The 16712-nt window shown below is 42.1% G+C and overlaps 1 protein-coding gene across 1 annotated transcript; it reads left to right on the top strand.

Moving 5' to 3' along the window:
- The first annotated feature begins 1374 nt into the window (after positions 1–1374).
- Positions 1375–3701, top strand: LOC125112431 (translation initiation factor IF-2-like). Its single transcript, XM_047754621.1, has 2 exons — positions 1375–1391; positions 3149–3701. Exons 1-2 carry the CDS (start codon positions 1375–1377, stop codon positions 3699–3701), a joined length of 570 nt encoding a protein of 189 aa, XP_047610577.1.
- Positions 3702–16712: the final 13011 nt, after the last annotated feature.

Here is a 16712-nt window from a genome sequence, read left to right as displayed (position 1 = left end):
CACTTTAGGTGTGTAATTCAGTCTGCATATGACTATTTAATAATTCTCAGCAAGGGAATTTTTCACAACATAATGACTGTTTACAATTTTAAATTCGCTTATTTTTTCTAATAGATATTCTAGTAAATGGCAGCCAGACCAAAAGCACAGAGCAGAAGAAAACAGAAAATCAAACGCAAAGCTAAGACAATCCATGGTGCATTAGTTGCCTGTTGGAACTGAGCTTTAGGTACCTCATCGCATGTCTTCTTTGTATTTTTGTAAAAGTTATTTTCCAATTACGTTTTCATAAAGCACAGTAACCTCTCCAGCATAGACAACTACTCAACGAAACAGCTTCTGGTTTTAGGTAGAGAATTTAATATTATTATAAATGCCTACAAAATAGTCTTCACTTGTACGGAACTCCAGTTTATCATAAACAGGCACTATATTTCTTCAAGGCTTAATTTAGAAGTAAAATTTAAATATGCATGTGGTGCAAGAGCTTTTAGAATTTTTTCTAAGAGGCTGTGGGTTACATTATCAAGTCGTATTTAAAGAGCCTATCTTAATTCTGTACACTGAATGAGTAGAGACGGGGATGCAACATCAATTCACCTGCACATTTCTGTTTCAGAATTTTCAATACTTTCCCTTGCAGATTCTAGGTCTTTGGGGTTTTTTTTAACTGTCAAAAGCGAGACAACTGCATTTTACAGCGCCCTGAAATATCGGAACCAAACACTGTGCTGGTGACGGAGACGGAGGAGATGGATGTGAGAAGTTTCTGACTTTTAGGAACGAGTTGCAGTCTGGGTTTTACCACAGGTGTCTGAAGTGCAGACTTACTCCAAGGAGCCTGTGCACCTGAAGGGGGGAAGAAGTGCTTTCTAGAAGTTGTAAAAAGCAAGAAAATGGATTTACCTTTAGAGCTCCAGAAGGAACACAGCCCTGTTGATGCTGACTTTAGCCCATGAAGACACATCTTGAAATTCTGACCTCCAGAACTGTAAGAGAATAAATTTGTGTCATCTTAAGCCGTTAAGTTTGTGGTAATTTGGTACAGCAGCAATTGGAAACCGCTAAGAGTTTGCTAAGGTGTATGCCTTTAATGAATACGTATATTTTCATGAACCTAGAAAGAACTCAGGTGAACTAGCAATGAATTAAGGTAGCCCTTTCCCAGCATAACTGCAGCATAATGACTCGTGTCGTGAAGGTAAACATGGGAAGAGAGTCTTGCTTTTCCTCAGACAGGAGGAAAACAGGAGGATGGTGAGTGAGCAAAGGACTGTACCAAGAGGGTACAATCGAGGCCATTATAGGTTCACCTGCACTCTGACTTGCTCGTCGTGGTGCTGATTCATAGGGCAGAACAACCAATGAGACGACATGACCCATGGGCAACTGTGAGTAAACCCCAAAAAGAGCTGGGGACTTTGTGGGAGAAGAAATCCCTGGGGGATGGCATTAAGTTAGAAAGGAAACGAAGAATTTATTCTGGGAACGGCAGCAGAAAAGATCAGTAACTATAATTTTGTTATTAAAACAATCTACACACGGAAGGTTAAGAAAGGGCTAGTCACTTGCTCTGCATCTGAATGCATATCTCTGACGGTTTAAATTGAGGAGGAAAAAAAAACCCACAAAAGAAACCTTGGCGTTTTGGAAAAAAAGAGAGCTCAGAGGGAGGTTAGCTGGTGACTGACAGAGCCTCTCAAGGTGACAGGCTAACTTCAGGCCCATGACTGACACCTATTTTTGTCAGGAGCCCAACTTTGACAGTAAAGTCCCAGGGGGTGAGGCCCTAGAAGATGGACTTCCACAGCTGCAAAAAGATAATAAACCAGGAATCTAGTTATGTGTTTAAAACCAGGGCACTTCCTCCCTGTGTCTCTGGTCAAGAGCACTTCTAGCTCAGTGTCAAGGCAACTCAGGTGCTTAAGTGACCAAATTTGTGTGACAGGCACAGAAAAAGAGCAAAAAATGAGAGGGCCTAAAAGAAGATGGTATCCAGTCATTAAAAAAAGCCAGACGAACCATCTTGCTCAAAAACCTAGCTTTCCACTGAATCCAACACTAATGTCACTTAAATACCATTTCTCTTAGTTTCTTGGACTTGGACAAAGCTGGAAGGAAAACGTCGAATTTTGGTCTTTTACTCATTTTTATAAACTTCCCATGAGCCATTTTTAAATACCTTACAAACAAGTGGTTTAAAAATACAAAATATAGGAGTTCCTGTCATGGCTCAGTGGTTGGCGAATCCAACTAGGAACCATGAGGTTGTGGGTTCCATCCCTGGCCTTGCTCAGTGGGTTAAGGATCCGGCATTGCTGTGAGCTGTGGTGTAGGTCGCAGATGTGGCTCGGATCCCGTGTTGCTGTGCTTCTGGCGTAGGCTGGCAGCTACAGCTCCGATTCAACCCCTAGCCTGGGAACCTCCGTGTGCCGTGGGGGTGGCCCTAGAAAAGGCAAAAAGACCAAAAAAAAAAAAAATACAAAATAATTTATGTCTTGTATATTATTTTTAGCTTTATTTCTGTTGTAAGGATAAATTCTGGTCACCTAGAATTTGAGGGTCTCCTGCCTTCATTAGGAATCCAGGGAGTTCCCATCCTGGCTCAGTGGTTAACGAATCCGACCAGGAACCATGAGGTTGCGGGTTCGGTCCCTGGCGTTGCCGTGAGCTGTGGTGTAGGTCGCAGACTCGGATCCCGCGTTGCTGTGGCCCTGGTGTAGGCTGGCGGCTGCAGCTCCGATTCGACCCCTAGCCTGGGAACCTCTATAAGCCTCTCGCTCTAGATACACACGCACTGTGTTCCTCATTAGCTTCCTTCTCCACTTTGACACCTGCTCTACAGCCTAAGTACCCCTCATTGCAGCCGCCTATATTCTAGTATAACAAACAAGCCAAGCGTTTTCGACCAACGCCCAGGGAACTCGGGGTCGCAAGGTGCCAGGCGCAAAGAGCAGGGTCAAACCAAAGGTTTCCGCTGCGCCTGCGTCTCAGAGGCCGCCCCTTCGTAGACTCGTTAAGGACGAGCTAGGCCTCGCAGAAGGAAGCCTGGAGGCGGGGAATCACGGGCTTTCAGCCGGTTCAGCGGAAAACGACGGACATGGGAACACGCCCCCCAAACTGCCGCTGTCTTCACCTTTCCAAAAAGCAGCAGCGCCGGGCGCAGGGAGAAAGCCGGCCCGGGCCGAGCCGCCGGGCTGCGCGCTCCCGCTCGCCCTCCCTCCGCCGCGGCCCAGGGCCCGCTGACCCCGACGTGGACCCCGACGCCTCCGCTGACCCCGACGTCGGCCCCGACGCCGACCCGCCGTCCGACCCGCCCTCGCCGGGGCGCCAGGTGTCCTGGCGAGACGCCCGGGCTGCAGGAGGGGCGCCCCGGGGCCTGCTGGTGTCTCGGGGGGGCGCACGGGGTTCCCGACTCTGTTTCTGTCTCTAGGGCGGACACGGAGAAGCTGCTGCCGGCTGCGCGGCCCGACTCTGGACGGAGGAGCCCCACGAGTTCTCGCGGCGACCGCCCCCTCGCTCCCGGACCCCGCGGGGCGGCGACAGCGCTTCCGAAAGAGACCCACGGAGCGCTGATGAAGCCTGCAGCTCGGTCCGGGGAAGACGGCGGGACAGCAGGAGAGACCCAGGGAGCGTCTCAGAGAAAACCTCGGGCTGGGCCCGAGACTGGACCTACCCTCTCCCCGCAGAGGTCCTCTTGAGCCGCCCGAATCCCACGGCCGCAGCCCGAGGAACGTGAATGTTGGGAAGGAAGGGCGTGCTTTTCTGCAGAATACCTAAAGGGGTTTTGGTTTTTGTTTGGTTTGGGCTTTTGTTTTTTCTTCTCTTCTGCTCTCTCATCTGCTGGCCGTGGGGTTGAGGGTCTCTCTCTCAAGGCGCCAGACATCCTCCACCAGCTCCTTTTGAGGAAGACTTGGAATCCGGCTTTTTCATTGAGGGCGGACTGATATTGGGGTTTGCAGCACAGCTTACCGAAGAAGCTGCCATCCTGGTCCTTGGGTGCCTGTGCCACTTCTGTCATTTCTTCTGTAAATGCCAGCGTTCCTAATTCAGTAAAGTAAAAATAAGACATTAAAAAAAAAAAAAAACAAAATGGTGTGAGTGAATATGGAGCATGTGGAGTTGAGAGGGAATTTCATTACAAAAACACTCCAGGACTCTGTGTGAAATGTTCATGAAATTAAAAATAACAAAATTATGGGGAAATTTCCAACAGAGGTGCCTACAACTGTAACATATACTTAATCATTACTGGCCTCCACTGATGGAGCCACTCATTATAGTAAGTGGGAACCATGCGAACCGGAAGAAACCGCAACATTTACAAGTGGATATTTTCAGTGAAATAATAAGTTAAAGATTTTAAGCCTCTGGGTTTCTCGTCATTCCTTTATATAGTCCATTCACGTGAAAACATGCTTGTCATGTTTACCCATGTCTTCACTCAAAACACCTTGCTGACAACCTATTCAGTTCATTCCCAGAGTAAAACACGCCAGGATGATACAGTGTGGTCTCCCTGAAAGCTTTTATTCTATGGAAGAGAATGTCACACGCAGTTTCTCCTACAAAGAGACAATGGGAGATCCTAATTCAAGTTTCTCAGTGTCCTTGATTTGATGTCTTCACTTGCCTTTGGGCTTTGTGAAGTATCCTTTCTCATAGATTCTGTACTTTATGGTTCTTCCGCTTTTATTGTACCTCAGCTCTGTTGGTGTGGAGGTGAGGTGGAGGGAAGAACAGTCTGTGATCTTCCTGATTAAATCTCATTCATTTGATAGTCCTCTCTTTTTGGAGGTATGACCTTCAAAAGTTTTTCTCCAGCCTTGTTGCCTTCCACCCCCTATTTCTTTTTTTGGCTGCAGGATTCCCGAATGGACTTCCTTGAAGCCCTGATCCTAAATGCTTGGGTTTCCCACCCCTTTAAGCCAGATAGGAAGGCTGAAGTGGGTGCCCCTTCCTTAACCTGAATAAAGTTTTAGAGCTGGGGTCTGGCAAAGTCCTTACAACAGCAAAGGCGGCCTCTGTTACAGAGCCCTGCCTGTGTAATGAAGCCCTGCTCGTGTGATGAAGCCTTCATAAAAATCCCAAAGGAGAAGGTTATTTGGAGGGAGTGACACACCTGGAGAGGCATGGAAGTGGTACCCCATTCCCATACCTTATCTTAAGCATCTCTTCCCATCTGGCTAGTCCTGACTGATGTCCTTTTATAATAAACTAGTGATCTAATCTGTAAAATGTTTCTCGGAGTCCTGTGAGCGGCTCTAGCAACTTAAATCTGAGGAGAGTATCATGGAACCTGTGATTTACAGCTCGCTGATCAAAAGTGCAAGTGACTGAAGTCCACGGAGGAGGTGATTGGACCCTCCAATCTAGAGCCGACCTATCAGAAGCCCAGGGGCTTGTGATTGGCATCAGAAGGGGGTGGGGCAGTGTTGTAGGATTAAGCCCTCAACCTGTGGAATCTGATGCTGTCTCTGGGTAGATAGCACTAAATTAAGTTGAATTGTAGAACAACCAGCTGGAGTCCCAAGAACTGCTTGTTGGTGCGTGTAGGGGTCCTACGCCCTCCGCGCAGGCACGGAGGAATTGGGTTCAGCAACACAAAAACCACGTCTAGCTACAAAATACGCTGGTACAGAAATTGAATGACATGAGCACAGGACTATTGACTGCAGCCTTATTTATGTTGGCAGGTGATTGGAAACCACCCAAAGGAACACTATGAGATTTTTATGCAAAATAATGGAAAAATAGATGAGGGAAATCTGCATGGAACAAATAAAGACCCACACATTTATAATGATACTGTAAGAGAGAGAGCAAGTAAGTACACACAAAATAGCCTAAGTGCTGTGGGAACACGTCCTCACTGTTAAACAACTCATATTATGGTAATTATAGGGGCCAAAATAAGTATTGCCCAGGTCCTTCAAATGAACTGTAGTTTGGAATAATCCAAAAGATCCTGGCAATAAGAAGTTCTTTACAGAAAATCCCGGAAATTAAGTGGAAGGATTAGAATAGAAAATATCATTTTGTAGTGATCCTTATTAAATGATCGATTTGACACGGATCACGAATATATCCCACAGACATTTGGTCAAGAGCTGATGAGAGACTGAATGTTTACCAGATGTCCGTGTACCCCAAGCTCATCACAATGATACAATGTAGGACATGTTTTGCTACCACCTGAACCCACTGAATTATCTTAGCATCTCCATTCAGTCATCAAAGTTTTCTTGATGTGCTGCACTAAGACAGGAACCCCTCCATCAATGAGGTATTCGAACGAAAAAAATTGAAACTAAACACCATCAAGTCTTTAGTTCTAATTTTCTTTCTTTTTTTTTTCTTTTGTCTTTTGTTGTTGTTGTTGTTGTTGTTGTTGTTGTTGCTATTTCTTGGGCCACCCCTGCGGCATATGGAGGTTCTCAGGCTAGGGGTTGAATGGGAGCTGTAGCCACCAGCCTACGCCAGAGCCACAGCAACGCGAGATCTGAGCCGCGTCTGCAACCTACACCACAGCTCATGGCAACGCCGGATCGTTAACCCACTGAGCAAGGGCAGGGACCGAACCCGCAACCTCATGGTTCCTAGTCGGATTCGTTAACCACTGCGCCACGACGGGAACTCCTAGTTCTAATTTTCAATTTTAAAAAAATACAACCAAGAGACACAAATCCATATGTGACCCATCTATTTCAACTGGTAAGTAAATGAAAAATTGATGGGGCAAGACAAGATGTGTTCTACACCAGAAGTGGCTTAAGAGGTATAACTAACAACTGCAACGTGTGGACATATTTTTGGATGCTGATTAAAACAAACTATAGGAAGATATGTGTGAGCAATAAAAGAAATTTGAATATAGACTGGGTTTAGCGAAGATATCCAGGCATTTTTTACAGATGGTAATGCTGTTGTGGTTATCTAGAAAATATTCTTTGGGAGTTCCTGTTGTGGCTCAGCGGGTTACAAACCCGCCTAGTATCCAGGAGGATGCAAATTCCAGCCCCAGCCTCGCTCAGAGGGTTAAGGATCCAGTGTTGCCATGAGCCTTGGTGTTAAGTTGCTGAAATGGCTTGGATCTGGTGTGACTGTGGTGTAGGCGGGCAGCTGCGGCTCCCATTCAAGCCCTAGCCTGGGAACTTCCACGTGGCATGGGTGTGGTCCTAAAAAAAATTTAATATTCCTTAGAAATATACTGAAATATTTAAAGCGACACTTTAGCATCTGGGATTTTTGTCTTCAAACACTTAATCAGATTTCAAAAATTAATATGAAAAGGATAATAAAGTATGCCAAAACATTACTAATTTTAAAACTGAGTGTTAAAGTATAAAAGGACTTATGATATTCTATCGACCTTCAAACTACAGTGAAAAGTGCATGATATTTTCCAAAGGTTTTTTTAATTGGCAAAAATCCACCACAGAAATTTGCTTTTTTTTCCTTGGGATTTGTTGATACCTAACAATGGTTTTTTTTGCTTCCCACAGTGATAGTTGAGAAATTAAGTGCCTTTGACCTCTTAAAAGGCTTGTAGCAAGGAGCTAATTTGAAGTTGGAACAATTGAATAACAAAATAAATACTGCCATGATAGATTGTAACTCAAAAGATAAACATACTGACAACATAAATTATTGGATAAATAGAAGAAAAGAAAGAAAACAATCTTCCTTACAAAAGGATTAAAAATAAATTGTGGTCATTACCGTTGTGGCTCAGTGGAAATGGGTCTGACTAGTATCCACGAGCAAGCAGGTTTGATCCCTGGCTTCACCCAGTGCGTTAAGGATCCCGTGTGGCTGCAGCTGTGGGTAGGCCGGTGCTGCAGCTCTGATTTGACCCCTGGCCTGAGAAGCTCCATATGCCGCAGGTGCAGCCCTAAAAAGACAAAGTAATAATAATAATTTGTGTAGAGGCAAATTACAAAGTCCGGCCCACACTGCAGAGGAGGAGGGGAATCTAATCTTGCCCTCCTCAGTCTTAAGTGTGGGCTGAACTTTGTGAGGTGCTTCCCAAGGATGGTGCATAAAAAGACCAGGAGGGGATCTCTGCAGTGGAGAAACTGGCCAACTTCACCTCTGCCAGGAGACAGGTCAGCGGTGCAGTGAGCGCCCGCTGATGTGATGTGATGAAGGAATGCACCTCTTTGGTATCTCCTCCCCAGTCCGTAACCTCCCTCAAAGTCATGATAAAAAATCCGACAAACCCAAATTGGGAAATCTTCTATAAAATCCCTGACCAGTACTTCTTAGAACTGCCAAGGTCACAAGCCACAGGGAAAGACGGAGACAGTGTCATGGACAGAGGCAACCAATGAGACATGAATAATAGATGCCATGCAGAATCCTCCACTGGAACCTGAGACAGAAAAGGGGCGTTAGTGGAAAATAATGAAATGCAAATAAAGTCCATTTAGCTCATGGTAAGAAACCAGCGTTACCCTCTTGGTTTTGACAAAGGCGCCAGGATTACATAAGATGTTAACAAGGATAAAAGCTATAGGCGAGAGTATCTGGCAACCGCTGGATTATCTCTGTTCACGTTTCTGTAAGTCTATAATCCTTCCAAAGTAAAAAAGTTTATTACAAATAAAATAAATTTCTGATCAAGTTTAAAAATTTACAATATATGTATTATTTGAGTCCTAGCAAAAATAGCAAGTAAGCCTTAGAAAAGAAGCCTTTACAGGACCACAGGTGGGAAAGAACACCCCTGAACCGCATAATCATAGAGCAGAGAGGGTGGGAAAACCATCCAGGACCAGAGCTGGAGGACAGGCAGGCTGATGGCAGCTTTTGTCCACTTGCAGGATGAAGTCCCTGTGGGAGAGGAAAAGGAAACTTGTGGGAATCGGGTCACAACCAAAGAGATGGGTGCTCTACGTGGTGCATGAGCAGAGCATTTTCCCAGCCCGGAGCTTTTAGCCACTTGTAGATGAGCTTAGGGAAGGCCTGGAAGTTATAAAAACCAAATGCCAGTTTCAACTCTGCCATTAACATGCTGTAATTTTTTTTCATTCTGGATTCTCTCAAGTATTGGTTGACATTCATCCACAGCTCTGATTCTATGAATTTATAAAGGCAAGTTTTTTAAATCCTTTGGGATATGTTGAATGAAGTTTTATATTTGACAATGACATAAAAACTAAAATACATTGAATTATGAAAGGGAAATAAAAATAATTTCAGTCGAGATGTAAAGCTTGAAATTCTCATTTTGGCAAGGCATTGGATGTGCTAAAACTTTGTCATACAATTACAATGTACATAGGTTTGACACAGACAGTTATGCCTATAATTCCTGAAGTATTCATCACACCTGCTATAATGTTACCTGTAAGTATCATTCAGAGGCAAAGGAAGATGTTGCACTGCACTGTGAATGTACGAAGGTCTAGAGGATGGGAAAAACTATTGTTTTTCAATAAATTGTAAGGAAAGGAAAGGATTGAGGAGGAACCTTTTGAAAGAGATTTAAAAGCCATATTGATTTTAAAAAGGGAAAGGGGAAATATAATATCAAATCATGAATATCTGGCTTAAAAAACTAAACACAAAGTGATCATTATGAAATTCAGGATAAGGGTTATCCATGGGGAAACAGAGGATTTGTAATTTTGGTGGACACAGGATGGGGCCTCTAGGTGATCTGCAAAGTATTACTTTCTAAGTGTGTTAGCATTTTAATAATTCTTTATGGCATGTGTTTGTTTCGTAGTTTTCACCATTTTTTTTTTTGGTATTACCCTATGTAATAATAGTTCCCTGTGTTCCTGGCAGAATGCTGTGTGCTACATTTACAAAAGTGAAAGAGTTCTCTTGTGGTGCAGTGGGTTAAGGATCTGGCGTTGTCACTGCAGTAGCTCAGGTCACTGATGTGGTGCAGATTCAATCCACATGCTGTGGGCATGGTCAAAAAACAAGAAACAAACAAACAAAGAAAAAAGAAAAAAGATTCCTAGAGTCAGAGGCTAAAATCAAGTAGAAAAAAAAAAAAAAAAACAGGTGACCAAATGAACAACAGAATCTTGCAATTCTTATTATGAAATCATATATTGCATACAGTGAACTACAGTGGATAAGGGTATATTCAGTTTTAGCTAGTTAAGTTTTAAACAGTTTTGAAGGCAAAACAATGCCATGCTCAAGCTTAATATTTAAAGGTTAATCACGGTTTTCAAGTGGACAACAGGATAGAGCTATCTAGAAAGGAGGGGCCAACTATTTTGTTAAAAGGCACTTTCTAACATCTTATTGCTGTATAGTTGATGTACAATGTTGTGTTACTTTCAGGCTTACAGCCAAAGAAATCAGTTATACCTACACATACATCCATTCCTTTTCAGATTCTTTCCCATGTAAGTTCCTGTACCGTACTGAGTAAACGTCCCTGGACTAAACAGTAGATCCCTGTTGCCTGTCTATTCTGTGTACTGCAGGGTATCTCAGATATCTTAAATCATGACTCACCCAAATACAAAATAAATACATGTCTAAGATTTTAACTTACTAGTTAATGAGACAGTTAGTGCGATGGTATAGTTGGTTCAAAAAAAAAAGAATTCCGCACACACACATACTGGCCATCGGGAAGGCTAAAATGACTTTACAAACAGATACAGCATTCATCCATACTCAGAGGGCAGTGGTCAAGTGCGTCTCCACTGAGTTCCTCTGCGTTTGTGTGAATAAGAAGCATGGGCATTACTATCAGCGTTCAACAATTCACAGAACTGTAGAATACCCCCAGGACCATGAGAAGGGAAGAGAACTCCAAAGGGCGATCTGGGCAGGACACTCAGTAATCTTTTCCCCATTTCAAGGTCTCTACATATTTTCCCTGACATGATAAAGACAAGGTGCTGGAAAATAGCCTGATCCATTGTACGACTGGATGGAATGCTGGGGTTGAAAGGGCAGCAGGGATGGGGTGAGAAAAGAGGCTGACAAGGTGGGCTTGAGGCGTATCATGAAGCTGAGTGAGGCCTTGTATCTTGCATGGCACTAGGGAATACGCAGAGAAAATTCTGGATGGCCCCGGTGGTCATTTCCTCTTCTTCTGTAGCTTAGGAATGACTCAGCATGGCAGTGGTGGGATAACTAGTGGAAGAGTAGTCAATTCTAGAGGCTCTCCCCTTCCAATAAGAGCACTGCCTCAACAAAGACACGTCCGCTGATACACAGATGCTATACTTCCTCCTTCCCTTATAACTATTCTGAGGGACTGAGGGGAAACTGCATTCTCCCCAGAAGTGTCCAGGGCACGTCTGCCCTGGAACAATGCAAGTGTGGAAGACTGTGTGCTCTTGGCTGCTTTTCTGCTCGTGAGTTTCCTTAATAAACCGGATGTAACATTTTCATTGTGGAAACATTAAGAATGTTAGTCTCTTTCCCCATCTTGCATTTGAGGTAGTTAACGAATTTATTTTCTGTTTAATTTTGTTTTATTATTATTACAAGTAAGAGCAGTCATATTTTTATTTTCAAATTAGCATCCTCAGAATTTTGGAGCAACTATTGTGAGCCACTATTCACACTGCATTGCTATGTGGAAAAATAACCAAATTGCTCTGATTGGGAGTAGTCTGGGAAGGATTACGGAGAGGGAGACTTGGTGAGTTTTCTGGAATGTAAGTTCTTTTAGAGTTCCCTTTCCTCCTGTGGTTTATCTTCAAAATGGCTAGTAAAATAGGACGTGATTTTGACTACTTGATTGGTAGTAGAACATGGGTTTTTCCTAGATAACATCAAACACTCAGACTTTAAGGTAGAACTAATTAGATGATTAGTCCTTTATTTGAGAAGATCTATTTGTCTTTATAGAGTTATATTTTTCATTCAATGCACAGAGACAGATCCATTCCCCTTTATTTCAATCTCCTTTTCCCTTCAATTTGGCAGCTGAAGAACCAGGCTCTAATTTCCCCCCAAGTCTGGATCTCGCTTCTTGCACCATCATGATGCAGTTTGATGTGTTTCTCTGTCCTCTGTCCTCTTTCATTCCCGCAGGGCCCCAGGCAGCTGGGTCCAGAGACTGGATCAAACTCAGATATGATCTCTTTGGAAAACCATACATAGCATATGGCAAGGCTATAGGAAATATATAATGTCCGCCTGTCTCTCTTTTTATGCTCATAGCTGCCACGGAAGCTTAACGTCTGTGTCTAATCACGTGTTGTTGGTTTAAAAGCTTGAGTTTTTGATGCTTTATTTCACTTTTATTTGTTTATTAGAATACTTCAATAAAGACATATGTCCTCTCATCCACTGTATGGTTAATCCGTGGCAGAGTTAGTAAGAATGGCAGGATAACTGTTTAATTTTTCCCTTTATTCACCAGTCTTCATTTTATTGGGTTAAAATCTTCTTTTGTTGTTGTTTGTTTGTCTGGTGTTTGGTTGCAACAGTGGCATGCGGAAGTTCCCTGGCTAGGGGTCAAACCCATGCCATAGCAGTGACCCGGGCTACATCAGTGACAATGCTGGATCCTTAATCCATTGAGCTACCAAGGAACTCCTAATGGGTTAATTTCTATAATCCTCTGAAGGTAGACAATTAATTTCAAATATCACTATGCACCCATAGATGTAACTAAGTTTGACCTATTCAATCCATTCTAATTATTAAAATTATTGAAATTCAAGTGGCTCATTTTGGTTAGTGGAAGACTAGCAGAGTTGGCCTTTGAATAATTTTGAATTGACTCCAATAGCCTTTGATAGTGTACTTTCTAATTGATATGACAAGACTTGCCAGGCTCAGCTTGTGTATTTCCTGTCTCAGATCTCAGCAATGTCACCACGAAACCTAGGCTTCATTTAGTGAGAACTGACATTTCAAGACCACAATCTGGATCTAATTACTAAAGCATTAGTCACTGCATATAAGACTTTACTGTGGAAAAAGGTAGGGAAAAAATATATCCTAGTTTTATCCAACACGAAAGATTAAAACAATAACCAACTCAGTAACAACTTCCTAAATGTATACTGATACAATCAAACTTCAAGACTAAGGAGATTTTAATTAAACTCTTCCTATTGCATCCATATATCCCTTATTTCACACTAAAAATTCTGCTTCTCAGGGACACAGGGAATGATAAGAACATCCACTAATTATTCATTTTAAAAATTGTTCTTACACAATAATGCTGATATTACCACCAGTGTATTTACTGAAATTAAATAAAGTTAGGAAAGTTTTCTTGAATCCTGGCTCATTCTAAAAATACAAGACAATTGATTTCTCATGAAAATTAACAGCAGAAATCTATCAAGTTCAAATTCCATACAAAGTTATAAGAAGAAGAGACTTAGGAATATAATCACACAAATACACAGCATTCACAAAAGATAAGTCTGAAACTGAAACAGAGCCTCATTTTAGTGCTCTTAATTTTTCTTAATGCCAAGGAAAAGAAGACAAAGACGCCAATGATCAACTTTTTGTATTGAAATTATAAAACAGTATTAGGCTACAAAATAAATGAGAGTATAACAATTGGGAAAAGCTTGTTAAAACTCACAATATTTACAGAGATAATAAATAACAATATTTATAAAAAATCTGTTGAGACACAGAAAAATTGAAAAACTATGAGTAATTCTATGAGCAATAATAGCCACAATAGCATTCAATAAGATAATAGGATATATACATATGATAGGTATATTGTATGTGTGTGTGTGTGTGTGTGTGTAAAAGATGGGTTAACTGATACAACACAATTCTTGCCATAAACAACTTGAAAACTGGAAAAATATATAATACAGCTTTTTTCAGACCCTGAAAATGGGCAACCTAGACCCGTGATTTATTTATTTATTTATTTATTTATTTATTTATTTGCTTCTTTTTTAGAGCCGTACCCGCGGAATATGGAGGTTCCCAGGCTAGGGGTCAAATCGAGACCTGTGATTCTTAACAGAAGAGTGACAGACAAAACGAGCCATACAACGCCCACCGCCTTCTTTAAAGACTTTAGTGCAGGAAGGAAATCTAAGTCTTATTCAGAGACTGAGACGTTTACGGAGGTACTCAAAGAGAGCAAAAAGTACTCTTTTAAGTTGAGGAAAGTGATCTGCATTCAGTGAAAGCACGAGGGCTGAAGTCTGCAAGACAAACTACGAGAGAGAGAGAGAAAGAGAGAGCGAGCTCAAGAAATTCGTATGAGGGTAGCTTTGAGTCTGGCTGAAGGCCAAACAGCTGACACACAGGATGAAACTCCAGGAGTCCAGACAAAGGCTGCCAGGCACGAGATATGCGTTAATTTCCAGACCCACACGGGGCTAAGGGACGTTGGAGTACTTAACACCCACAATAGAAAAGCTTTAATGAACACCCTGAGAATTTCTGAGACTTTAGGAGTCTCAGCATCTTGGTAATTAAGGCTGTTCTCCGTCTCCATAACGAAGTTATGTAACAGGCTTTAAAGACAAACCTGATACTCAAATAACTGCTGGCGAAGACCAACTCCATCCACTTTCATTAAAGGAAGACTTCCAAAGCCCCGATACTTCACCTCACAAAATTCAAAAGGTTCAGTATCAATACATCATTAGCAGACATCTGAAAGAGGAGGAAGACGTGCCAGCAGGAGAAAAATCAGTAAAAAAGCAGACCCCAAACCACGGAGATTAATTTTCAGAAAAGAACTTCAATCCAGGTTCTTTAAATATGTTCACATACTTAAAAAAAAAATTGTGAAGAGAATAATGTCAATGATAAAAAATGGAATTACAGTTTAAGAAAATTTCACAATAAGCCTGACAAAAATTAGACACTGAGGAAGAAAAAAAATCACTGAAAATTTCTATAAAGACATGGCAATGTCAAATATTGAGGAAATGAGAGAAACGAGGCTGAAAAAATTGAATAGTTCCTAAAAGTGACCAGTGAGATAATGTCAAGGGTCAAACATACTTGGAATCAGAGTCTCTGAAAACGGAAAAAAAAAAAAAATGGTGACTCAATGTCAAAAAGTTTCCACCTCTGATGAAAACTACAAAACCACATATCCAAGAAGCTCAATAAATCCCACGTAGGGTAAGTGCATATCTTTCACAGCTTAATTAAATTTTTAAAAATAAGAAACTTAAAAAACTGAAGAATAACCACAGAAAAAAGACACATTAGAACATAAGAAATTTCATACAAATTACCACTGATTTCTCATCAGGAATAATGGAGGTCAGGCGACCAAAATGCAAGATCTAAATGTGCTGAAAGAAAAAGAAGCAACTGTCAACCTAGATTTCTATCCTATGAAAATACCCTTCAGGAGTTCCCGTTGTGGCGCAGTGGTTAACGAATCCGACTGGGAACCATGAGGTTGCGGGTTCGGTCCCTGCCCCTGCTCAGTGGGTTAACGATCCGACGTTGCCGTGAGCTGTGGTGTAGGTCGCAGACGCGGCTCGGATCCCGCGTTGCTGTGGCTCTGGCGTAGGCCGGTGGCTGCAGCTCCGATTTGACCCCTAGCCTGGGAACCTCCATATGCCGCAGGGGTGGCCCAAGAAATAGCAACAACAACAACAATAAGAACAACAACAACAACAAAAAAGACAAAAAAAAAAAAATACCCTTCAACCTAAAGGATCACTGAGTCCAAAAGGATGACTGTTTGCTCTGAGTACCCTTGTAAACGCGCTGACGTCCTCATGCAATGTCCACTCTGTTTTCCCCTCTCCTGCTGCCACCTGTCTGTGCACAAAGTCCGTGTGTATTCCACTTCTCTTCCAGACTTTGGTACAGGCCTTGAATGCAATTTATTCGTGTCTGTGTTTTCACAGTCTCTCTCTCCACAGTTCTCTCTGCCTGTGAATAGCATGTCTTGCACACGATTTCAGCAGATCTTATGAAAAATAGTAAATTCCTGTCTGTCGCTCCTCTGGATACAGTAATTCAAATATAGGCTTGGGGACTAGAAGACATCCTTGCTCCTGTTCTTGTGCTCATTTATCTTTACACAATTAAACCTTATATATAAATAGTGAGGGCCAGCAAACACTAGAGGACTTTACGGCAGAAGCATAATCTGCATTATCCACATGTGTCTAGCCAGACGTGCCATAAAATGCCTTCATGCGTAATATTTTTAATAGTCAATTTTCAGCCAAGGAGTTCCTGTCATGGTGCAGTGGAAACAAATCCGACTAGGAACCATGAGGTTGTGGGTTCCATCTCTGACCTCACTCTGTGGGTTAAAGATCTGGCATTGCCATGAGCTGAGGTGTAGTTGGCAGACACGGCTCCGATCTGGCATTGCTATGGCTCTGGCATAGGGTGGCAGCTACAGCTCCGATTAGACCCCTAGCCTGGGAACCTCCATATGCCTCCATATGGTGTGGCTTTAAAAGGACAAAAGACAAAAAAAAAATTCAGCCAAGGTGAACTTAAAAGTATGTTCAAAGTAAAAGTTATAAAGTCAGGGCCTGTATACACATATATATACATACACACACACACACACATTTACACACGTATATGTAATACATAGTCTTTAAATTCTCTAATAGAGCCTTTAATTTGAATTCTGCACATATTTTGAGCTCCTAACTTGTATCCCTAAGAGGGATCCTTGTAAATCCCTAAGAATAACCATTTTCTTAAAATCAATCATTCAAAAGGATTGAAAATATATCTTCTTTTAGATTTTTTAACTTGTTTTTAATATAGACAATTTTAGAGGAATGAAT

This window comes from Phacochoerus africanus, chromosome 12 (assembly GCF_016906955.1).
Source record: "Phacochoerus africanus isolate WHEZ1 chromosome 12, ROS_Pafr_v1, whole genome shotgun sequence".
In the NCBI taxonomy this organism is placed as follows: domain Eukaryota; kingdom Metazoa; phylum Chordata; class Mammalia; order Artiodactyla; family Suidae; genus Phacochoerus; species Phacochoerus africanus.
Note: the sequence above shows the minus strand (reverse complement) of the source record. Positions and strands in the feature narration are given on the sequence as shown.